The 24,734-nt window shown below is 44.8% G+C and overlaps 2 protein-coding genes and 1 pseudogene across 2 annotated transcripts; 1 reads left to right on the plus strand and 2 right to left on the minus strand.

Moving 5' to 3' along the window:
- Nucleotides 1–303: 303 nt before the first annotated feature.
- Nucleotides 304–1,407, plus strand: LOC146720475 (uncharacterized; annotated as a pseudogene).
- A 4,888-nt stretch (nt 1,408–6,295) lies between these two features.
- LOC146720476 (uncharacterized) lies at nt 6,296–7,560 on the minus strand. Its single transcript, XM_085488366.1, has 3 exons — nt 7,510–7,560; nt 7,122–7,228; nt 6,296–6,893 (listed from the first exon to the last, which is right to left on the minus strand). The coding sequence occupies exons 1-3, from the start codon at nt 7,558–7,560 to the stop codon at nt 6,296–6,298; spliced, it is 756 nt and encodes a 251-aa protein (XP_085344492.1).
- Nucleotides 7,561–23,393: 15,833 nt separating this feature from the next.
- LOC146720477 (uncharacterized) lies at nt 23,394–24,149 on the minus strand. Its single transcript, XM_085488367.1, has one exon. It carries the CDS (start codon nt 24,147–24,149, stop codon nt 23,394–23,396), a length of 756 nt encoding a protein of 251 aa, XP_085344493.1.
- Nucleotides 24,150–24,734: the final 585 nt, after the last annotated feature.

Genomic DNA, 24,734 nt, shown 5'->3' on the forward strand with positions numbered 1-24,734 from the left:
CGGGGTGAAATGAAAGGTAACGGGCGGTCTTATCTATGTATTTCTAAGAATTATCAGCAATATCTAAATTTTCTCTGAAAATCCAAGATAAGATATCGCACAAATATTTCTCGCGAATTAACAATTGCATCATCATCCCACGAACAAAGGGATGATCGGGATATATAACGAGGACCGATGCAGCTGCCGGACCATAGTACCACTGGCGAGCGCACGCTTCATTCGGGGTGCAAGAAAAAAAAGTTTAGTGTGCAAAGAAGTTTTTTTTTGTAATAAGTGTGAAAAAGTGAATTTTTTACAAAAATGGAGAACGTTGAGCGCGACCTGTTGGAGCGTTCTCGCCAAGTTGCTAACTTGGGCGAATATTTCGAATGGCTGCAAGAGTGCGAAGAATTTATCGAAGAGCTGGAAGAACGCAGCCGTGCCAAGCGTCCGCGTCTCTCGATTGGACATAGACAATCTCTGGTGGCGAGAATAGCGCGACTCGAGGGTGCAAAGGTGCGCTTGCAGAGACGGTATGTCGGTGAATCCATGCCTAGTGGCGGTGGATTCAGTGGCGGCGGCAATAACGCGCAAAGACTTTGGCGCAAAATCGATACGGCGTTCGATAGCCGTATACTGACCGGTGCGATAATTAACGCAGACCACATCGAACCGCGTCAGTTTTTGGAAAATGCCGCAGACATTGTAGTCGAGAACGTGGAGAATGTGCTGCAGAGACACATCAGTGTAAAAGTGAACACTGTTTTCAACGGTGAATTTGTGTCCGGTAACAAGCGCGCCAATAAAAGTATTAACACGAGAAACTTTGAACTCTTTCGCACGTCCGATGTACGCGAGTGGTACGAGCGCCGCGTAATCGAGCCCACGCTAGCATCGCTAGAAGAGTTCCAGGAACGCGATAGCGGCTGGGCATTGTCGCGGATAATAGATTTGACAGTGAATGTAAATAAGTACAATCCAATGCGCGCGGGATGTCATGTCAAATTACCGCAAAAAATTATGGCAAAGAGAGCGGTTGTTAATGTGCGATCAGCGGACAATGCGTGTTTTGCATGATCAGTAGTGGCCGCTCTGTACCCCGCTGAAAGACATAAGGAACGAGAATCCTCCTATCCGCATTACACCACAGTGCTGAATCTCCAAAACATTGAGTTTCCAGTGACTGTGAATCAAATTAAAAAATTCGAACTTGCAAACGACATCTCCGTAAACGTGTACATCATCGAGAACGAGAACATGGTCCCGTTGCGTCTTTCGGAAAAAAAGAAGGACAAGCACGTCAATCTGCTGTACGTGGAGGACGAAAACAGCGTTGGACATTTCGCGTGCATAAAAAATCTGTCTCGTCTCGTAAGGTCGCAACTGAGCAAACACAAATGTAGAAAATTTATTTGCGATCGGTAAGTATATATATATATATATATATTTATTACACGTAAATTATATTTTAATTAAATTTTCATTAAATTTTTCATTTTTTTCCAGATGTTTACACTATTTCTATTCTGAGGACCAATTGCAGGCGCATATGGAAGATTGCGGGAAACTGAACGACTGCGCTAACCGGCTGCCGAGCGAGAATGACAAGTGGCTCAGCTTCGACAACTACACGAGGAAGGAGCGGCTGCCGTTTGTAGTGTACGCAGACCTCGAGTGTGTTTTGGCAAAGACCGAAGATGCCAAAAATTATCAACATCATCAAGTGTTCAGCATCGCGTACTATGTACAGTGTTCGTACGACAGTTCGTTGTCCGCGTACAATTCCCGCCGTAGTGTCGATTGCGTCGCATAGTTCGCCGAACAGCTTAAAAATTTAGCAATTCGCGTAAAAAATATTTTAACGACCAATGTCCCCATGGTAAATTTAACGCCTGACGAGTGGTTAAAATTTCGCACCGCGACGCATTGTCACATTTGTGAAAAACCGTTTGACGAAGACGATACACGCGTCCGCGATCATTGCCACCTCACCGGGCGGTACAGGGGTCCTGCGCATTCAAATTGTAACTTAAATTACAAAGAATCATTTTGTATCCCTATAGTCTTTCACAATCTGTCCGGCTACGACGCACATTTTATTATCGAAAACATAGCCACAGCGTTCAAAGGGGAAATCGAATTACTGCCGATAACAAAGGAAAAATACATTTCATTCTCGAAGACTGTTAGATTGACACAAGATAATAATTCGAAAAATTATATCAAATTACGGTTTATCGATTCGTACAAGTTTCTCAGCGCTAGTCTCGACAAATTAGCGTCATTTTTGGATAAAGAAAAACTAAAAATTTTACATTCGGAATATCAAAATTTAACTAGTAAAAAATTTAATTTATTGACACGGAAGGGCGTCTTTCCGTACGAATACATAGACTGCGTGGACAGATTACAAGACACATGTTTATCGCCGCGCGATTCATTTTACAGTTCCTTAACCGGCGACACAGTATCCGAGAGTGATTACGCGCACGCCGAGACCGTCTGGAGCCGATTCTCCCTTCGAACGCTAGGCGAATATAGCGATTTATATTTAAAAATTGATGTCTTGTTATTGGCCGATATATTTGAGAATTTTCGCGATAGTTGTATAAAAAGTTACGGACTCGATCCCGCGTATTATTATACTCTCCCCGGATATACATTGGACGCCATGTTAAAACATACGAATATAAAATTTGAATTATTAACAGACATTGACATGGTTATGTTTGTCGAACGGGATATACGCGGCGGCCTTAGTCAATTTTCAGGCCGATACGCACAGGCTAATAACAAGTACATGCAATCGTACGACCCATCGAAACCCTCATCGTACCTCATGTATTTCGATGTAAATAATTTGTACGGATGGGCAATGTGTCAACCATTGCCGTATGCCGATTTTCGGTGGGTCGACGATATATCGAATTTTGACGTATCATCTATCGCGTTCGATTCGCCTATAGGCTATGTTCTCGAAATAGATTTAGAGTATCCGCGGCATCTTCATGACGCGCACATTGACGTACCGTTTGGCCCGACGCGCGATAAGCCGCCCGGCAAGCGGGAGTATAAACTCCTCGCAACGCTTTGCGATAAGAAGCGCTACGTGATACACTATCGTAATCTACAGCAGTGCACGCGCCACGGGCTACGCATAACAAAAATATACCGCATACTACAATTCACGCAGTCAGCGTGGCTGCAAAAATACATCGAACTCAACACGCAGTTTAGAACACATGCGAAAAACGATTTTGAAAAAAATTTATATAAACTGATGAATAATGCGGTATTCGGCAAGACGATGGAAAATGTGCGCAATCATGTTGATGTAAAATTATTAACAAAATGGGACGGACGGTACGGTGCGGAGGCAATGATCGCGAAACCAAATTTTCATAGTACGAGCATATTTTCGGAAAAATTAGTTGCCATAGAATTACGCAAACTCGAAGTTAAAATCTACAAACCAATCTACGTCGGCATGTGCATACTCGACATATCAAAAGTATGTCTTTATGAATTTCACCACGAATACATGTCACCGCTCTATCGTGACAATTGTAGAGTAATGTACACCGACACGGACAGTTTAATTTATCAAATTAAATGTCAGGATGTCTATGAAAATTTGAAACGCGATATCGCTCGATTCGATACCAGCGACTACGCCGCGAATAATGCGTACGGTATACCACTCGCGAATAAAAAGGTGCCGGGTCTGATGAAAGATGAGAATAACGGCGCGATAATGACCGAATTCGTCGGGCTTAGAGCAAAAATGTATGTTTTGCGGGTGGACGGTAAAAAGGACACTAAAAAGGCAAAAGGTGTCAAAAGTAACGTCGTAGCGCGTAGTATAACATTCGACGATTATACGCGTTGCCTTAATGACGAAATTGAAATGACGCGTCAGCAGTCATGCATAAGATCGAAATTGCATAAAGTGCATACCATCAGCGAGACAAAAATTGCTCTAAGTCCCTACGACGACAAACGGTATGTCGTACCTGAGTCGACCGACACCTTGCCGTTGGGACATTATAGAATACCGTTGTAAATTATATTTATTATATTTATTATATTTATTATATTTATATTGTAAGGATGTATTAATGAGAAGTATATATATTTTATATATTTTTTGTTATATATTATATATATATATATATATATATATATATGGTATACAATATATAGTATGTTATACAATGATTGAATAAAATACATTAAATAACATTGTTTTTATGTATCCAAGAGTTGTGCGAACTGTCGAATCCCAGCCATTTCACGTAAACTTCGTCACCCCTCCTGCGCAGTATTTTCTCCACGAGGTACACATCCAGACAATTTGCGCGATGCAGCTCGTGCTCGTAAAACGCTCCAGCGATAGATGTCTTGCGATAATCCTCGAGTAGATATGTTACGGGATTAGTATGCTGCACTTTAACAATTTTAAACACCTCGGTTGTCCAATTTGGCGTGTAACCCTTCTCGAAAAGTTGTTTGTACTTGCTGACGCGTACCTGATTACCTACTTTGAACTTTGCCGGGCCCGCGATTTTTACACGATTGTACACGGTAGCCAAGAGTCTTTCGGCGATCGCGGGGGTAACGTCGGCGGGTCGCATACCAATCGTTCGATGCTTGCGTCCGTTGTAATCTGATACGAGGCGTGGCAGTATGTCGAACCACTTGTAAGTGCCATTCAGCGTAAACATCTTCCACATGTCGTTCTTTAGCGTGCGATTGAATCGCTCGATGACCGACGCCTTCAATACCGAATATGTCGAATAGTGATTAATGTCATGTTTTCGCATAAGTCGTTGCACATCGGCGATGTAAAATTCCTTCCCGTTATCGGTTTGCATGTTTTTCGGATATCTCTTGCTGTCTCGAATTATCTCAGCGATTGCGTCAGCTGTCTCGCTTCCTCCTTTACTCTTGAGTGGTACAGCCCACGCATACTTGCTCAACACATCGATGACGGTGAGTATGTAGTGGTAACCTCTGTTGAAACGGGAGTACAGACGCATCTCGACAATGTCGGCTTGCCACAGATCATCGTATCCTCGCACTATGACATGCCTTCAAGGGAAATTTTTTCTCGCTGACGCGTGCAACTCGTTTACCAACTGCCTTCTCTCCAAACTATGTTGCTCGTTGTTATTTTCACTATTCATTCTCGTTCTTTCACGTTCGTACCACGTTGTTTCGGTGTTCTTTCACGTTGTTTCGGGGTTCGTTCACGTTGTTTCGGGGTTCGTTCACGTTGTTTCGGGGTTTTTTCACGTTGTTTCGGGGTTCGTTCACGTTGTTTCGGGGTTCGTTCACGTTGTTTCGGGGTTCTTTCACGTTCGTACCACGTTGTTTCGGGGTTCGTTCACGTTGTTTCGGGGTTCGTTCACGTTGTTTCGGGGTTCTTTCACGTTCGTACCACGTTGTTTCGGGGTTCGTTCACGTTCGTGCCACGTTGTTTCGGGGTTCTTTCGGGTTAGGTAGTCGTTATAGCGTTGTTCACTCCCGTCCTTGACCCATTCGAAAATCGTCTTTGATTCGTTTGCAGCCTTTTTCACAGTCGTTTCTGATCCGTTCGCAGCTTTTGAATCGATCGTAATCGTGCCTGACCTGTTCGCAACCCTTACTGAGTTGGTGATTGCCTTGTATGTAACCTTTAAGGACTTGTTCGTAGCCTCGTTCGCAACCCTGTTTGACATGATCGTAACCTCGATCGTAGCGGTCGCGTTCACCACCGTTTCCAGGTCGTTCACTGCTGCTTCCGGGTCGTTCACAGCTGCTGCTTCCGGGTCGGTCACTGATACCACTCATTGTTGTTTGGTAGCACGTCGATCGTAACCACTCGAGAATCCCTTCTTCTAGACGTTTGTTTGATAGACGTTTCTGAGCCAACCGCTCATTAGATGTCTGAGATAGTGTTTGGTGCACGCAAAAGTTCTTTTATCGCAGTCTCCAACGCTTGTACATCCTTCTTTAACGCAGCCAGCTTCTCATCTAACTCTTTCTGTTGGACCATCAATGTTTTAAAGCACTCTTCTAGGTACAATTTGTTGACGGCATCGGTATCCGCCTCAGGTTGCGCTACACGGCGAATCTTGCGCGATCTCGCGTCATAATCTGTAGCGACGCGACATAGAGCGTTTTTACGCACACATCTTCTCATCAATGTATGCCAATGATCGCCGGCTGTATCAATTCTCCTCTCGAATAATCCAAATTTATTGATAGACATTTTTTGCAATGCTTTGTAGAGTGTCACGCGATGGACTGAATAGATTTTCGGAACCCTTGTTTAATTTATAATAATGCCCGCTTCCCGCAGTTCCTCGATGATCGACAGGATCTCGTTGTCATGCGCGTTGTTGCCAGCTTGGCGCGAAGCGTCGAGCAATCGTAGGCGATCCACTAGCTCGTTAGGGTCGTCCCAGTGCACGTAATCAATCTTATTGTCGGTTAGCGTCATAGCGCGAGGCATTCCAGTGCCAGATTTTGGGCTCTCCACCCGCGTCAACGGTGCGATTATATATTTGTACTTGTCCCCCTTGCTACCCTTCACACGACCTTGCACATCAAAATTGCGTTTATGCACGTTTGTCGCCAATAATATGTGCTTGTATTTTTGCAAATCGTCCTCCTGGTAATCAGGTCTTTTCTTGAAGATCAACTCGTACAATCCGGGCGTTCCAATGTACCGCGTGTCGCCTATGATTATATTGTCATCTTTGTCAATCGCGAATCGCTTGCTGCCGAGCCGCATTTCATTCTCGCCGAAGTAGACTCCGTATACATTATCAATTTCTTTCTTCTCATCAGCACCGAGGAGAGCGTCCATGTATTCTCGTCCTAATGGCCCCAAATTCTTTCGCATCATTTGTCGACCTTCCGGCGATCTTAACCAGTGTCGAAGGGGGTATTTCGGACAGGTTACGCGTGGTTTCCAAAACATTTTCGTCTACGAGCACTTTGGGTATCACAGGTTGTGCGCTTATCGGTGTAGATGTTGTCGGCAGTGAAGCGTCCAATGGCTTCGAAATATCATATTTTCTCTTTTTCAATTCCTCCTCTTTATATCGCTTGATAATTTTATGTTTTCTCTTTTCGGTGTCTCCCCCTCATACCGTGTCTCGATCTTCACACCGTCATCGTCATCGTCGTCGTCGTCGTCGTCGTCGTCGTCGTCGGAGTTAGGCTCGTTTTTCACCGAAATCGTCGCGTTGTCGACAATCTATTGTAGCGGCTCGATAATAGGTTTAAAGTGAGTCTTGACGGCGATATCATCATCGATCTTTCCGGTCTTCAGAGCGCGGTGTTTTTTGCGGATCGATTCGGCCGTCTTCGCAATCTCCTTGGCAACCTTTTCACGCTCGCGAATATTATCAGCCATCCTAAACTCTAGAGAGTGCTGTCGACGACTAATGGCTCCGCGGTATCGCAAACTCGTTAAATCCTTTTCTGTATCGCCCGTTCGTAAGCGAGCTGTCCTTGTCTATCACTAGAAATCCATACTTTTGTTGCCAACATGGACGACATAACTCCCCCGAAATCCTCATACGACATGTCGGTATTCACGTGATCGTTGTATACGTGCTTCAAATTGGTGGCGTCCTGTTTAAAACAGGATTAGCAGGTTCGCGTTGTCGCCTATAAGATGTTTCGGTATTCTCGCGTATGTCTGACAGAGATAGAAGCAGTCGATGTTCGAGTGGCGCCCCATTGAGAAGTACTCTCTTATCGTATCTTGCTTGTCGCATGCCACGTCATCAAAGACAAAAATTGAATTTGGACATGCCTCGCTCGGTGGAATGACGTCACTGTTATTGGAGAATGTAAAGTAGCCGATTTCGTCAATCGGCGTCCAATAAATCTTCCAAATAGCGATATTTCGGCTGTTGCAACGATTTAAAGTACACGTACACGTTCTCGAAACGCACACCATGCGGACTTTCCAGCAGGCTTATCAAACCGTTGGTTTTACCGCAGTTTGAGGGGCCGCAAACGATCGCGCATTTTGGGGGGGGACAGTACCTTTTTTGCGGCCCCCTTTTTTCACGTTTCAGCGTACCTGTCGTCGTAATTCATCCTCGAAAACTCAGAGGTTTCGCACAATTTTCTTTTTTTTCACCCCGTTTTTTACCTCCAAAAGCCCCCCTATTTTAGCTGGCCGACTGCGCTTTGCCAGTTTGCTAAAAATTGCGGGGGATTTTTCAACGAAAATACAGGGGGTTTTAAAAAACGTGCGAAAAAGCACTTCCGGGTTTTTGGGTTTTACCCGGCTATCTTTTTTTCGGCCCGGGGAAAAATCCTTTTTTGGGAAAAAACGTTGGCTAGAGGTGACAAGGCGTAAAAACCCTTGGGGGGCGGGTTTCGTGAAAAACGAAAAGCGTACTCCAAAAACAAAAATCCCCGAGGGGGGGAAAACGCGGGAAAAAGGGGGAACCCCCCGAAAAAGGAAAACTCGCATCGTCGCGGGAAAAACTTGAGTTCGGTGGGGAAACCCCCCGGGGTTTTTTCTGGGCACGTAAACCCCAAAACGAAGCTGGGGATGGGCTTAAAAGGGGGAGGACGAAAAAGAGGAGGGGGACTTTGGCCCCGGCGAAAAAGGGGGTTTTTTCCCCCATTTTACCAAAGCTGGGGCGCTGGATCCCTGGTCCCGGGGAGCGGTGGGTAGAAAAGGGGGTAAACGACAAAAAAGCCCCCAAAATCACTGAAGAGATACCCCGGGGCCCCAAAACCCCCCCATGGAAGGCCCCGGGGGTTTCCCCTTCCCCAAAAAGGACGGGGAGCGGGAAAAAAAAAAAGTAAAAAAAAATTTAAAAAAAACCGAAAAGGGGAAAACTCAAATGTGCAATTGCTACCCCTTGAAAAAAGTATGCACTGTGACGTAAAAATTTTAAAGTCCCTCACAAGGGGTGAAGGGCCCAAAGGGGGGGGGGGCCGGGCCCTCCTCCCGAACAGTGGGGGAAGAGAGAAGAGAGAGGTTTTCGTCAAAAGGGGGGGACCGGACGCGACCCGCTGCAAAAATTTTTTTCCCTATATTTTTTGTTGAGATTTTTGGTTTTTTTCCCCCGGGGGAAAAGGATTGCACGGCCCAAACCCAAGGGGAGAGACCCGGGGGGAAAAATAGGAAGGCATGGAAAAAGGGGGGGGCGGGGACCCCCCTTTTCGGGAAACCCGGAAAACCCCAAATTAAAATTCCTTCCCAAAAACCCCCCAAAAAAGGAGGAGGTGCCAAACCCCAAAAAAAATTTTACCTTCCGGAGGGGGGCAGGGGGGGCCACGGGGTGCAAAAAAACCCCCCGTCCCCCCTCGGGGCGGGCCGGCAGGGACTGCCGCCCCCGGGACACCCCGGAAAACCCAAAAGGGGAGCAAGGGGGGCCCTGCCGTGGGGCGCCGCGAAGACCCCCCTACAAGGGCAACCCCCCGGGTCAGGGGCCCCGGGAAAGGGGTAAATTTAAACGCCCGGGGCCCCAAGGACACCGAGGCCCGCGCGCGGCCCCTGATACCCCCCCGGGGGGGCCTATTAAAATTTTTGGGCACCCCAGTGCCCCCCTAAGGGGCCCCCGGTTTGGGGATTTCTTCGAGCGCCCGAAGAGAGCGGGGGTCCTTTAGAGGAAGTGCGAAGTTAGAGGGCGAGGAGGAGGGGAAATTAAAGGGTGTCGGGGGTGGGGAAGGGCGGGGTCCCGCTGTCCCAAATTTAAAAAAAGCAGGGTGGAAGGGGGCCCCCCCCAAAATTTCTTATCGGTTTAAAAACTAGGTACCCCGTTTTCCGGCCCTTAAAAAATGGGGAGGGAAAATCGGGTTTTTGTCAGTCGCGGGACTAACTTTTTTAAAAAAACCTATTGGGAGAAAATACACCCCCCCTCTCTTTTTTTCCGCTATTTCCTCCCCCGGGGACCCCCTTCGCGGTAATATTGTTGGGGGCCAAAAAAAACCCCTTTTTCGCGTTGCCCAATTTTTGTTCGAGGGCCCCAAAAAAGGGGGAGCCAAAAACGCTTTCGATTTTAAAGGTGTAATTTTTTGCGCAATAAATTTTCCAAAAATGGCGCGCGAAAAATGAGGCGGTATCGGGCCCAAAAAGGGGCCCCCCGACGGGGCCCGGGGCCCCCGGGTGGGAAGCAAAAAGGGGGGGAAACGCGCAAACTTTTTTGACATTTTTTGGGGGCTTGGGGGACCCAGAAAAAGGTTTCGATATTTAAAACCCCAAAAATTGGGAAAAAATACCCCAAAAACCCCCTTTCAAAAAAATTTATCCCGAGTACTGGGGGGAAATTTTCCCCTTTTTGTTTTTTCCGAGAGATTGAATTTTTTTCAACTTTCAAACGAATTTTAAAAAAATGACATTGCGTATTTAACCAGTTTTTTTTAAAATGGCCTAAAAACTAACTTGACTGGGAAGATACCGGGCCCGGGGGGCGACCTCTTTTTCCCCCCTAGATTTGGGGGCGCGGATCCCCCCTCTGAGGGTTTTTTTTATCACACTATTCAAGAAATTCCTCGAATAAAAAAATTTTTACAGCAAAGACGAGCGGAAAATTTCGATTCCCGAGGGGTCGTACAGCTTCAACGAAAAATTAAAATTTTTTTTAAAGCGCCCCTTTTCCCCCCCAAAAATAATGCTGTTGCTAAAATTCGCGATGAAGATTTCCCAAATTTTGCCCCCCTAGTTATAAAACGATGAGAGCGAGTCAAGGGGCCCCACGAATAAACTTTCATCCCCCAAAAAAATTTTTGGGTCGCGCTGGGATTCCGAATCGTTTCGCAACCGCGAAAAAGGGACAAATCGAACATGGCGTTAAAATTTTCACGTGAACATTATCCGCATAGAGTTAAAGGGCCGCGGGTGCATCGCAACGATAAATCTTTTTACATCCAATTTTTACCCCAAGACCCCCAGGATTTTAAATTCGGAAAAGCCGGGGCGATCATTTTCCTGGTTCTTCGTTCGGGCATTAATTTTTGTGTTCGCTTCTGACCGGAGGGGGGTTTCTCGATTTTTGAGGTGAAGAATAACTTAATTTTACGGACGACGGGGGGGCCCCCCCCTGCCAAAGGGATTCCGGTTTTAATAAAACACAAGAACACAAAAGAACCCCAAAAATCTTTCCCAAAAAATTTAAAAAAAAAACCCCGAAAAAAAGACCCCCTCGTCAAAAGTTTCTTTTTTTAAAACTTTTTGGGGTTTTCGGTTTGGGGCGCCCTTGAACAATGAAAGAAATTCCCAAAATGAGGGGGCCCCTCTTTGCGACCCCATCGTCCAAAAATTTAGACCCCCAAAAACAAACCCCTTTTCCAACACAAAAATTTGGGGTACCACAGATTTAAAAAAACCCAACAAAAAAAGGTTTTATACGGTTTCCCTATAAATTTTTTCCCTCACGAGGGGGAACTCGGGAAAACCCTCCGTTTTAGGGATCCTTTATCTGGGAAAAATTGCGTCGCATTCAAAGTTTTTTAAAAAAGCTATGAAATCATGGGTGGGGGATTTATCGCAAAAGGAATGTGGGGAAAAAAAAGGCTGCTGAAAAACAGTAACAAGTTCCCATAGAAGCGTTTTTTTTCGAAATGCCGTGGGGTGCCCACTGTAAGGATACTTTTTTTTTGCGTACCCCTGCACCGTTGCGGGTTTTTCGGGAACAAAAGCTTTTTTATTAAAAAACGCTCTGATTTATCCTAATAGAGCGCGCAACGACAAAAATTGTTGTATGAAATTCTCACTTTTCCTGTATTTAAAATTTCAAGATACAATTTTGGGGAACCCCCCGGGGTTTTTTTAGCCGGGTTAAAAGCGTCGATGCTGCGGCCGGGGAAACGGGGGGGGTTTCCCCAGGGGGTTTTTTCCCCTCGTTTGGGGGGTATAAATTTTTCCCCTATTTTCAAAAGAAAGACCAAACTTTGTGGGGATTAAGACCGCGACCCAATGGAAAGCCGGATATTAATTTTTTTTTTTTCAGACGGGCTAAAAATTCATGTCCCAGGATCGGGCGTTCGACACCCGTAAATTAACCAAGTGAAACTCTATTGAACCCGGAATGTTACCGTACGACTTTTAAACTGGGTTTCGTAGAAAAAAGGTCGTTTTGTTGACCGTAAAGGGGTTTTTTTCAAAAAATATTAGGTACGATATCCGAGCCGGCCCCCCCCTCACCGGTTTTTTTTAAAAAAATCCCTTTTTGGGTTATCATTGTTTCGACAAAAAAATCGGCCCCAAAACGCAAAAAAAGGGGGTTGAGGGTTGGGTTTTAGTGTAAGGAAAAAAAGCCAAAACCACAGATTTGTCTTTCCCTGCCCGATCGCTTATCCGTTTAAAAACCCTTTACCCCAAAAATTTTTTTCCAAAAAAAAACCCAAAATTGTTTTTCACAACACGCGTGGGGGGAGAGGGGGGGGGGAGGATAAAACATGAAGCGAGTTTTTTATTTAGTGAAGTAAAACCTTTCCCCACTGACTCCATCGAAAAAATTTATTCCCACCCCAAAGGGTTTTTCGAAACCCGCAAAATTTTTCCTAAAAAAAACGATTTTTTTGGGGGGGGGGAAAAAAAAAAAGCGGCCAAAAAACCGAGAAAGGGGGGGGAAAAAAAATTTGGGGTTTTTTGCACATTTTTTTTCGCTGCCCTTGGCCCCCCGGGGGCGTTTATAAAAATCGGAAAAGGGGGGGTCCCCGTGGGTAAACCCCCTCACACACCCGGAATGGGGGAAATGTTCCTACTGCCTGGCTTTGCGCTTGAAACCGGGACTTCAAAGGCAAAAAATAAAAGACAGGATGAAAGTCCTCCCCTCGGTATTAAAAGGGCCAAAAGCGAGAGTGGTTGGGCCAAATGGGGGCGATGTGGCCGGTTTCTATTGGCCTTTGGGCCTAATGAAAAATTTCCTGCATTAAAAAATTGATCCCACATATACCTCGAAAATTTAAAAAAAAAAGTAAAAAATTGCGCGTTTCCAAAAAGTTTTTTAAAAATTTTTAATTTTGGGGGGTCGGGTAATCGCGACGACATCCGTTTTTTTTTTAAAAAACCCTAATTTACATCATTTTTTTTTTTTATTTTTTTTCCAAACCAAAAAATTTTTTTAAAAATTTCCCTTTTCCCCCCCCTACTTTTAAAAAATTTTTACGCAAACGTTTTCAAAAATTTTTTTAACCCCCCCCTATTTTTTAAAAAATTTTTCCCTTTTTCTCCAGATATATTTCTAAAAAAATTTTTTTAAACCCCCCCTTTTTTTAATTTGTTTTTTTTCCCCCCAGAAAATTTTTTTAAGAATCCCCTTCTCCCAATATTTTTTTAAAAATTTTTCTTTGTTTTTTTCCCCCCCGATTTTTTTCTAAAAACCCCCTTTCCTAATTTTTAAAAAAAACCGGGGTTTTTCTCGATTATTAACCTTTTTTTACCAAAAAATCTTTCGCGACCGTTCTAACCCCCGGGGTTTTTTTTTTAATCCCCCCGGGTTTAAAAGGGAGGCAGAAAAATTACTAAAATCCCAAACGAAAAAATGTGCGAAAAGAAAAGCGCAGTAATAAACTTTTTTTGAACTTTTTTTTTTTTTTTTTTTTTTTTATTTTTTTATCAAAATTTTTTAAAAAAAGGTTTTGCTGGAGCCCGTGGGTTCGCTATTGGGGAAAAATAGCCTTTGACGGAAAAGGGAAAATTTAAATTCCTCAAAAACGGCACAGAGGGATCCCCGATTTGGGGAACCCCCCGGAAGATCAGGGGAAAAAAGTTTTACATTTCCCCTCGAAACTTTGGAAAGGACTTTCGACAAGCCACTTTTTTCACAAAACCTAACTTTGACTCCTCCCCCAAAACGATTGTAAAAATTTCAAAATTTGTGGGGCCCGCTAAAATGCGATTTCAAAAGATAAAAGGCCCAATCAAAAATTTCTCGAATCAGGGGGGTTTCGAAATGATGATGGTCAAAACGATTTTTAAATCGTATTTTCCCGACCCCGTTTTAGTATCGAAATAATGTACGATCAATTGACGAGGCTCGTCGCAAGGGTTGATTAAATATATTTAATTTTCCAATTTGCATCCATTGAAACAAAATCGAAGAATTGTCAAAAGCGTTTTAAGCGAAACCAATTTTTTAAAAAGCCCCAAAATTTTCGATTGCGACTGGGGCTTTTTTTAAAATTAATAAAATTTTAAATTATAAATGATTAAAATAAAACGAAAAATTTTAAGGGAAAAATCATGGGGTTCTTTATTTCGGCCACCCGTTACTCTTTCGGGGATAAATTATTGTTTCAAGGAAAATTGCTTCAGGGGAAAAAAAAAAACCGAAAATTTTTTTACAGGGCGCCCCCCTTCCAAGTGAGAGAAGGAAAAAAGACCCCCGCTTTTTGAAGAGATGCGGCGGGAAGAGTTTCGGCGGCTGGGGGGGCCCGAGAGTTTGCTGCGAGAGAGGGGGGTTAACCCCCGGGGGAGGGGGCCCTCTCCCGTCGGAGCGAAGAGAGAGACATGGGCTCGCGGCGAGAGCGAGACCCAAACCCCCGGTTTTTTGTGGCGAGAGCGCAGAGGGGGGGAAGTCGGTGGCTCGGGGGGGAGAGTTGGCGGCCGGGGGGCGAGAGATTTTAAGGAAGGAAAAAAAACATTTTTTTTATTTTAATAAAAAACATATTTTTTTTTTTACTTTTTTTTTTATTTTTTTTAAATTTTTTTTTTACTATTTTTTTCTAAAAGGGAAAAAAAAAAGGGAAAAAATTTTTTTAAAAAATTAAAAAAATTTTTAAATTTTTAAATATTTTTTTTTATTTTTTTTAAAATTTTTAAAACCCCCGGGCTTTTAAAAAACCCCCGGGGTGTCCCCTTTTTGGGGTTCCCGGGGCCGGTTTACACCTCATATTTAAAGGGAAAATGTGCGGTGTAGCTGTGTGTACTTGTAATTTTTTTGCAGTAGAGTTTGGGGGACCCCGCGGTTCGTCATTTTCCCGGTTTTTAAAACACCCCAAAAACCCTCCTACGGGGGTGGTAAAAAAAAAAAAAAAAATAAAATAATAAAATAAAAAAATTTTTAAAAAAAAAAAATAAAAAAAAAATTAAAAATAAAAAAATAAAAAAAATTTTTAAAAATTTAAAAAATAAAAAAAAAAAAAATTTAAAAAATTTTAAAAAAAATTACGGTAGGCGAGTGGGCCCCGGGGAGCCGGCGAGAAGAGAGAGATGTGGCGGCTCGAGGTTTTGGCTCTACACTAGAAAAAATAAAAATAATTTTTTAAAGATTTTAAATAGGCCCTTTTTGTAAATATAAAAAAATTTTTAAAAATTATAAATAGGGAAAAAGAGCCAAATCGCGGATGACATGCTTTTTAAACAAACTAAATTTTTTCGTTAGAATTAAAACCCGTGCACAAAAGGCCCCCCAAAATTTTTTCTTTTGGGGGCCCGGGCCCAAAATTAAAAAATTGGGGAAAAATTTTTTAAAAAAAAAATTTTTAAAACCCCCCCTTTTCCCCATTCCCCCCCCAAAAAATGCGGGGAAAAAATAATCCGAAAAACCCCAAAACGGGAATCAACCCCCCGGAAACCTTTTTGCTTGCCGGGGGCGCTCTTCCCAAAAAAGCTATTCAAAAACCCTTTTGATTTTATACTTTTCCTGTTTTATAATTAAAATTTTAAAAAACGCCCCCTTTTTTCCGCTGAAAATTTTAAAAGGGTTTTCTAGGCTCTTTAATAAAAAAAATTTAAAATTTTAAAAAATTAAAAGGGAATAAAGCCAAAGGGAGACAGTGCTTTTTTTTAAACGAAACTAAAAATTTTTTTTTTTTTTTAAATTAAAAACCTGTTTCAAAGGCACCAAATTTTTTTTTTGGGGGGCCCGGGCCCAAAAATAAAAATTGGAAAAAAACCTCAAAAATTTTTTTAAATTTCCCGTATCCCCATTCCCCCCAAAAAATAAAGGGCGAAGAAAAAAAAAGATCCGAAAGTCCGAACGGGGAAAAAGGGAAACCCCAAAACCTTTTTGGGTTGCCGGGGGACTCTCTTTTTCCCAAAAAAGCTATTCAATCCCCTTTTTTTTTCATCTTTTTTCTTTTATAATATTAATTTGGGGGGAAAAAAAGCCTTTAACCCGTGTATAAAATTTAAAAGTTTTTAATAGGCTCTGTAAAATAAATATAAATTTAACATATTAAGATAAAGGGGGTAAAACCAAAAAACGGGTGACGTGCTTTTTTAAACGAAACAAATTTTTTTTTTTTTTTAAAATTAAAAACCCCTTTTTTACAAGGGGGCCCCAAATTTTTTTGGCAAAGGCCAAGATATAAAAATTTGGGAAAAAACTCCAAAGTTTTTAATTTTCCCCCGGTTTCCCCCATTTTCCCCCAAAGAAAAAAAATTTCGAGAGAAAAATTGATCCAAAATCGCAGAAAACGGGAATCGAACCCAACCTTTTTCCTTTTTTGGGCGACTGCCTTCCCAAGGCTTTTGATCCTTTTTGATTCTTTTTCTTTTTTCTTTATATATATTTTAAATTTTTAAAAAACGCCCTTTTAACCCCGTGTATAAAATTTAAAATTTAACTAGGCTTTTGTAAAATTAAATAAAATTTTAAAAAAAAAAAATTTAAAATAAAGGGTAAGAGCCAAAACGCGGAACGTGCTTTTTCTAAAAGAAAAAATTTTTTCTTTGAAAAATTTAAAAAAATTTTCCAAGGCCCAAATTTTTACTTGGACACGGCCAAGATATAAAATTGGAATAATCTCTACAAGAGATTTTTAATTCCATGTATCCCCTATTCCCCCTAAAGAAATAAAGTGCGAGAGAAAAATATAGATCCGAAAGTCGCAGAATCGGGAATCGAACCCAGACCTTTCGCTTGCCGGGCGACTGCTCTTCCAACTGAGCTATTCAGATCCTTTCGATTCTATACTTTTCTCAGTTGGAAGAGCAGTCGCCCGGCAAGCGAAAGGTCTCGGGTTCGATTCCCGATTCTGCGACTTTCGGATCTATATTTTTCTCTCGCACTTTATTTCTTTAGGGGGAATAGGGGATACATGGAATTAAAAATCTCTTGTAGAGATTATTCCAATTTTATATCTTGGCCGTGTCCAAGTAAAAATTTGGTGCCTTGTGCACAGGTATTTAATTCTAACGAAAAAATTTAGTTTCGTTTAGAATAACGCACTGTCATCCGCGATTTGGCTCTTATTGCCTATCTTATATATGTTAAATTTATATTTATATATTACAGAGCCTAGTTAAACTCTTAATTTATACACGCTGGCTTAAAGGCGTTTATTTACCAACATTAATATATATAACAGAGAAAAGTATAGAATCGAAAGGATCTGAATAGCTCAGTTGGAAGAGCAGTCGCCCGGCAAGCGAAAGGTCTCGGGTTCGATTCCCGATTCTGCGACTTTCGGATCTATATTTTTCTCTCGCACTTTATTTCTTTAGGGGGAATAGGGGATACATGGAATTAAAAATCTCTTGTAGAGATTATTCCAATTTTATATCTTGGCCGTGTCCAAGTAAAAATTTGGTGCCTTGTGCACAGGTATTTAATTCTAACGAAAAAATTTAGTTTCGTTTAGAATAACGCACTGTCATCCGCGATTTGGCTCTTATTGCCTATCTTATATATGTTAAATTTATATTTATATATTACAGAGCCTAGTTAAACTCTTAATTTATACACGCTGGCTTAAAGGCGTTTATTTACCAACATTAATATATATAACAGAGAAAAGTATAGAATCGAAAGGATCTGAATAGCTCAGTTGGAAGAGCAGTCGCCCGGCAAGCGAAAGGTCTCGGGTTCGATTCCCGATTCTGCGACTTTCGGATCTATATTTTTCTCTCGCACTTTATTTCTTTAGGGGGAATAGGGGATACATGGAATTAAAAATCTCTTGTAGAGATTATTCCAATTTTATATCTTGGCCGTGTCCAAGTAAAAATTTGGTGCCTTGTGCACAGGTATTTAATTCTAACGAAAAAATTTAGTTTCGTTTAGAATAACGCACTGTCATCCGCGATTTGGCTCTTATTGCCTATCTTATATATGTTAAATTTATATTTATATATTACAGAGCCTAGTTAAACTCTTAATTTATACACGCTGGCTTAAAGGCGTTTATTTACCAACATTAATATATATAACAGAGAAAAGTATAGAATCGAAAGGATCTGAATAGCTCAGTTGGAAGAGCAGTCGCCCGGCAAGCGAAAGGTCTCGGGTTCGATTCCCGATTCTGCGACTTTCGGATCTATATTTTTCTCTCGCACTTTATTTCTTTAGGGGGAATAGGGGATACATGGAATTAAAAATCTCTTGTAGAGATTATTCCAATTTTATATCTTGGCCGTGTCCAAGTAAAAATTTGGTGCCTTGTGCACAGGTATTTAATTCTAACGAAAAAATTTAGTTTCGTTTAGAATAACGCACTGTCATCCGCGATTTGGCTCTTATTGCCTATCTTATATATGTTAAATTTATATTTATATATTACAGAGCCTAGTTAAACTCTTAATTTATACACGCTGGCTTAAAGGCGTTTATTTACCAACATTAATATATATAACAGAGAAAAGTATAGAATCGAAAGGATCTGAATAGCTCAGTTGGAAGAGCAGTCGCCCGGCAAGCGAAAGGTCTCGGGTTCGATTCCCGATTCTGCGACTTTCGGATCTATATTTTTCTCTCGCACTTTATTTCTTTAGGGGGAATAGGGGATACATGGAATTAAAAATCTCTTGTAGAGATTATTCCAATTTTATATCTTGGCCGTGTCCAAGTAAAAATTTGGTGCCTTGTGCACAGGTATTTAATTCTAACGAAAAAATTTAGTTTCGTTTAGAATAACGCACTGTCATCCGCGATTTGGCTCTTATTGCCTATCTTATATATGTTAAATTTATATTTATATATTACAGAGCCTAGTTAAACTCTTAATTTATACACGCTGGCTTAAAGGCGTTTATTTACCAACATTAATATATATAACAGAGAAAAGTATAGAATCGAAAGGATCTGAATAGCTCAGTTGGAAGAGCAGTCGCCCGGCAAGCGAAAGGTCTCGGGTTCGATTCCCGATTCTGCGACTTTCGGATCTATATTTTTCTCTCGCACTTTATTTCTTTAGGGGGAATAGGGGATACATGGAATTAAAAATCTCTTGTAGAGATTATTCCAATTTTATATCTTGGCCGTGTCCAAGTAAAAATTTGGTGCCTTGTGCACAGGTATTTAATTCTAACGAAAAAATTTAGTTTCGTTTAGAATAACGCACTGTCATCCGCGATTTGGCTCTTATTGCCTATCTTATATATGTTAAATTTATATTTAATAATTATTAATATTTTATAGATTTTTTTTGGTATTTTAAATACTTACACCTGACGGACAGGGGAGAGAAGGGGGTCGCATCCCCCCTCGCTGTCATAAACCCTCGACATCTGTGCATAGAATATAATAATTTAATATTTTTATATATTTTTTTGACTATTTATAATATTATTTTAATAACTCCGTCCTTGACAGTGGGACAAGCGTTGGCCCCTAGAACCGTATAGTCTTTCCCGGCAATCTTCGCACGCAGTTCGGGTACAGCTTTTACCGCGAGTATGTTTTCCCCGATGGTTGTGATGCTCAGGAATCTGCTCCCTGTTTTCTCACGAAACAGCGAAAGCAATCCTGATGGGCCCCCCCATGGTGCGACGAATGCCTTTGACATACGACGCCACAATGCAACCCTCGCTGTCTCGTCGAGGGATGCAGTGGCGCGTATCCATACATGCGGGAGCTGCACGACCCCGAACAGCGTTGTCACTATCGTACCCATCGTCACGTCTCGTCACGTCATCGTCATCGTCATCGCCGTCTTCATCAGGGGTACGATATCAACGTCCATCTCCCCCATGTCATCCAAAAGGACGTTTTCACCTCCCTGTCGTACACAGGGTCGTACATCGCACTATCACTGTCGCTGTCGTCGTCGGAGATGGTTTGACCCTCCGTCATCCGGGACGACGACCACCTCCATCTCTTCATCGTCGGAGATCACTACTTCTTTTCTTTTTTTTCCCCATTTTTTTTTACAAAAACACTTTATTCCGAGTCACTTATTACGCCCGAAATGTCACCGTACTATACCTGGCATGACATCGGCCCCTCATTATAATATCCCGGTCATCCCTTTGTTCATGCAATGATGCAATTTATCTCCGAAAGATGATCCCCCCAACAAAAAAAAATAGCGGCTGCTCAGTAGTTGTCTATCGACATGTTTACACCTTCCGCGAAACATATCTACTCTCTCTCTCAGAACAAAGCTGATATCACATATGTTTTTACACCTATTTTATCACAGAAAAAATAATAGGCTGCCGACAAGAAAACTGGCGATGATGATGATGATGAATGATGACATGTTCTCTCCTATCTGACTCCTCCTCCTCCTCCCCTCCTCCATTTCTTGGTCAGAATCATTTTCGGATGATTTGTTTTTGCATGCCCGTGTTGAAGGCATGTCCATGTAGCCAAAATCATAGTTGTCCACAGTGAAATAATCGACACAATTTTTGATCGACGTTGGTAAAATTTTTTTTGATCGTGCGACCTCGGTCTGGACATCGAGATCGAGTGTGGATCGCGATTCTCGGCCGCCGGTATTTCCCTCGGTTTTTACGTTTCGCTCTCCAACATACCCCCGCCTCGTTTACGACAAACAGGGGGGAGATGTAGGGCTGTCGCCCGCCTTGCGTCCTTTGCTCGTTATTCTAAAGGGTCCGATGACCCTGGTAGCGGACAGATCTTCGCGATCGACCGCTTTCAACTAGCGGTACCGTGTCGAACGGTCCCGACGCGGACTAGTCCGTCGTCTTCCCCGGATGTACTTTCGCACCCTCCATGCGACCATTTAGCAGGGGGCAGGAGTCGTCTCGAGCACACGAGGGCGCCAGGTTGGATTTGGCCTGCGTTCTCCACTTGATCACTGTTTGGGGGTGCTGCAAGTACTCCTGCGACTAAACCCACGCCAAAAATGATCACGCAAATTAGAGATCAGTCGAGATCTAACACGGGTTTGTCCGGGGGGTTCCTCAGCGTGAAGGGCCCCCCGGTACATTGACCGGAGCCTCGCCGATGAGGAAGTGACCGGGCGTAAGAGCCACAAAGTCCGTAGGATCCGCGCTCAGCGGACTGAGCGGCCTCGAGTTGGGGGCAACCTCAATTTGGCAGAGGGGCGTGGAAAGCTCCTCGAAGTTGGGGTCTGCTCCCCGAGGACGCGTCGGAGATGATGCTTGGTGGACTTGACCCCGGCCTCCCAAAGCCCGCCGAAGTGGGGGCGAAGGTGGGATGAAGTCCCACTCGGGGCCGTCGGCAGCCAGCAACTCCTTGCAATATTTATAGAAGTCCGAGGCGGCGCCGACATCTCGCGAAGCTCTCGGCCGCGCCCCGGAAAATTCATCCCGTTGTCGCTTGTCAGGTGCGCGCAGCGACCTTGTCTTGATACGAATTGTCTAAAAGCTTCTAAGAACGACGCAGATGAGAGGTCGGATACAGCTTCTAGGTGCTAGTGGCCATACAAACAAATAGGCATATGTAGCCCTTGTAGGACTTGTGCCCTCGCCCCTTCGAGGCGCGTAGCGGGATTGGCCCAGCATAGTCCACTCCTGGGGACAAGAACGGGCGCATGTCCGCACCCATCGGCCGGCAGCTGTCCCATCTGTTGCTGGGCCCGCGGTGGTGGGGAAGCGCGCACACCGAAACGCAGAAATGGATCACGGCGCGTATGAGCGTTTTGGCGTGGATGACCATACCGCCGGGCCAAGACGCTTCGTGTCAGCTGAGGTCTCCCATGCAGCGTACAATTTTGCGCTCACACACCAGTAACAGCGAAAGATGACTCCTTTTCGTTAGGAACGATTGGGTGCTTCTCTTTGTAGTTCAGTGACGCTTTTCTCCCCAGTCGTCCGCCTACTCGGATCAACCCATCCGTCCGAGAATGGCCGCAGTGCCCGCAACGGAGACTTCCTCGATAAAGGAGCCTCGCGCGTGAGGGCCTTGAGCTCGCCCCAAAGCCCCTGCCGTTGCACGATCCGTAACCATCGTAATCGGCAGTCGTTCAGTTCCTGGGCTGAGAGGTGAGTCTTTTCTGTCTGCGCCTCTCGTCTAGGACCCTAAAACAGAACGCGCTAACGCGTATTATTTAGAGAGAGAGAGGAGAATCTTGTAAGAAGTTCGTTTTCTTCGTTCGTGCCGTGGCCCACCGTGGCTGCGTCGAGCGGCGCTCCTCGCAGCTGTCGACGTCTTCATGCCCTCCTTCGGCCAGGACTCGGTCGGACCTGTCAGCCATGGGGGGCCCCTCCACCAAAGCTGAAGACTGGAGAGTTCACAGGGCGTGATGCCTCTGGGGGCAGCATCCGCTGGATTCTCCGCTGTTGGAACGTGATGCCAGCGATCGGCCGACACGATCTCCTGGACGGCGGCACCCGGTTTGGCGACGAACGGCTTCCAACGGGAGGGATGTGCTCACAACCATGCAAGAACCACTCTGGCATCGGTCCCGGGCCCTAAACTTTCTCGCTTGTGATCCAAGTCCCGCGGCAGTCCTTTTGGAGTAGTCGCGCGGTGAGCAGGGCTCCACACAGCTCCAGTCGTGGAATTGACAACCGGCTTCACCGGGTGCGACTTTCGCTTGACGACGAGTAAGCTCGTTGTATGGCGCCATTTGATCCAGTGCCCCTTAATAAATTGCGGCCGCGTAAGCTCTCTCCGACGATCGGAGAACCCGTTGCAGTTGTAGTTCGTAGGGCCCGTCCGCCTCCGTGACTCCCGTCCACCGGGGAACACTCAACCGGTCCAACTCCGGCAGGCAGACGCTAGTCGCAGGTAGTGATTTCGCAGCGTCGGCGGGAGCGGTTGACCCCAAATCCAGGCCGGCCATCCAGAGTTCTTGCAAGAAGACCTTAGCTCCAATAAGAACAGGAGCACCCCAACCCGCCGGGTCGAATAGTCTTGCGATATCCGAGAGCACGGTCCGTTTGGTCTTTTTTTACCGATCGACTGCAGCGTCGGAATTGCTCCTCAGTGTGGCCGATCGGTGGTTGGAGCCCATACCACCGAGAGTGCCGACGGTGGGCCGTCTTTAGAAAGACCGCTCAGCCTTGGTCTCCCTCGGGGCATAGAGCGGCGTGTGATCCGGCCCCTTTGCTTAACTCGAAGCCGCTCACCCTGAGAAGACTCACCACCGATGCTTGATCTCGAGGGCGTCCTCCAGGGAGCTCGCTCCCGCAAGTATGTCGTCTACATAGGTGTGGATCTGATAGCTTTCGCCCCTTGAGAGAAGCGGGGTTCCCATCCCTCGCCAGCTGTAAAATGTTGCGAAAATTTCGAATACGGCGCGGACGCCGTACCGTAGGTAACGGTGGTGAGGCGAAACTCCTGTACTCAGCAGCGAGGTCCGCCCGCCATAGGATTCCTGTAAATCCGTGTCGTCCCGGTAACGCGAATCTGACGGAACATCTTCACAATGTCCGTCGTGAACGCGTACTGATGCATGCGCCAACGGGTGAGTACAGCCAGAGGGCTGCCTGCAATTTTGGACCTGAGAGTAGCACGTCGTTCAAAGAAACGCCTGTAGTTGTCCGGAACGAGGCGTTTTAAGACCACCCTGATCTTCCCTTCAGGATCTGTCGGCTTTACTACGGTGTGATGCAGCATGTAGTAAGAGCTACAGGCTTCCTTCTCCCGCTGGGCACCAGCTCCATGTGTCCTAGCGACAAATAAGAACACATAAAATCTGTGTACTTTGACTTGAGCGCCGGGATCCGCTCGAGCCGACGCTCCGTGCTGAGCAGCCATCTGTTGGACCCTCCGACAAGAGGCTCCAAGTCCCGTCGGCGGGTTCTCTCTTCGAGGAAGTCGCACTACGTAACGGCCGCCCCCGTCGCGTAAGTGTGTCTCTGCGAAGAGTCGCTCGCAGTACGATTCCCCAGGAGTTTGGATCGGCTCCGCGGATACCCCCTCCAGTTCCCCAAAAACGGCGAAGGTCCTCTTGCAGGTCCGGGTGTATATACTGTGATGGGAGGCGATGCCTTTCGAGTCTGCTGCCCTGGTGAGCGGGCCCATCACACCCACCCGAAAACGGTGAGTGACGGTCGGTTGTCCTGGGGGGCCGCGCTTCACGTCACCGTTGAGTAGCATGCCGTATACGTCAGCTCCCGCACGGCGTCGCCCCGCTGCAGGCCTATCGAACGCGGGGTCCCCAAACTTCAGACCCTCAAGATGAGGCCAATCATGCCTCGAAAACTCGACCTCCCTTTGTAAACGCGGTGAGTCTAAACAGCCCCAAATTTCCCTCGGGATTGTTATCCGCAGAGATGGCGATCGGTCACTCCAACCATCAAGGTCACCGCATGAGTCGCCAGGGCCGGGGGTTTTACGCCTTGAAAGGCCTGAGACCGTGACGTTGACTCGACCCTGGGGCAGTTTTTCAGCTGCTGAGCCACGCGTTTCTGAACGAAAGAGGGCCTCTAAGCCAAAAGGGGTCCAGTAGCGCCGCACTGTTAGACCCTCTCCCCACCTCCGATGAGACAACAAGCGCCGTCGCGAGGAAAACGTACCGGAGGTGGAGCTGGACAGCCCCGGGCTACCGTCCATCTCCCCCAAAACGAAGGCCCCCCAGTGTGCAGGGGATTCTCCCGCAGCTCGAGGATCTCCGCTGGTGACGCCCGTATTGTTCCCCGTTAGATAAAAAAAAGCGTGTGATGCCTCTCTTTGCAGGGGCGG

This window comes from Nylanderia fulva, unplaced genomic scaffold (assembly GCF_048542155.1).
Source record: "Nylanderia fulva isolate GAGA-0341 unplaced genomic scaffold, ASM4854215v1 Scaffold687, whole genome shotgun sequence".
Taxonomy (NCBI): Eukaryota; Metazoa; Arthropoda; class Insecta; order Hymenoptera; family Formicidae; genus Nylanderia; species Nylanderia fulva.

Excerpts from the sequence above, each read along its gene's own strand:
- LOC146720477 (XM_085488367.1), bottom strand. The coding sequence starts at position 24,149 with ATGCTACTCAACGGTGACGTGAAGCGCGGCCCCCCAGGACAACCGACC.
- LOC146720476 (XM_085488366.1), bottom strand. The coding sequence starts at position 7,560 with ATGTCGTATGAGGATTTCGGGGGAGTTATGTCGTCCATGTTGGCAACA. Across the intron at positions 7,229-7,509 it reads CGTCCATGTTGGCAACAAAA|ATTGTCGACAACGCGACGAT; the intron begins GTATGGATTTCT and ends CCGCTACAATAG. Across the intron at positions 6,894-7,121 it reads GGTGTGAAGATCGAGACACG|ATCGCCGGAAGGTCGACAAA; the intron begins GTATGAGGGGGA and ends ACACTGGTTAAG.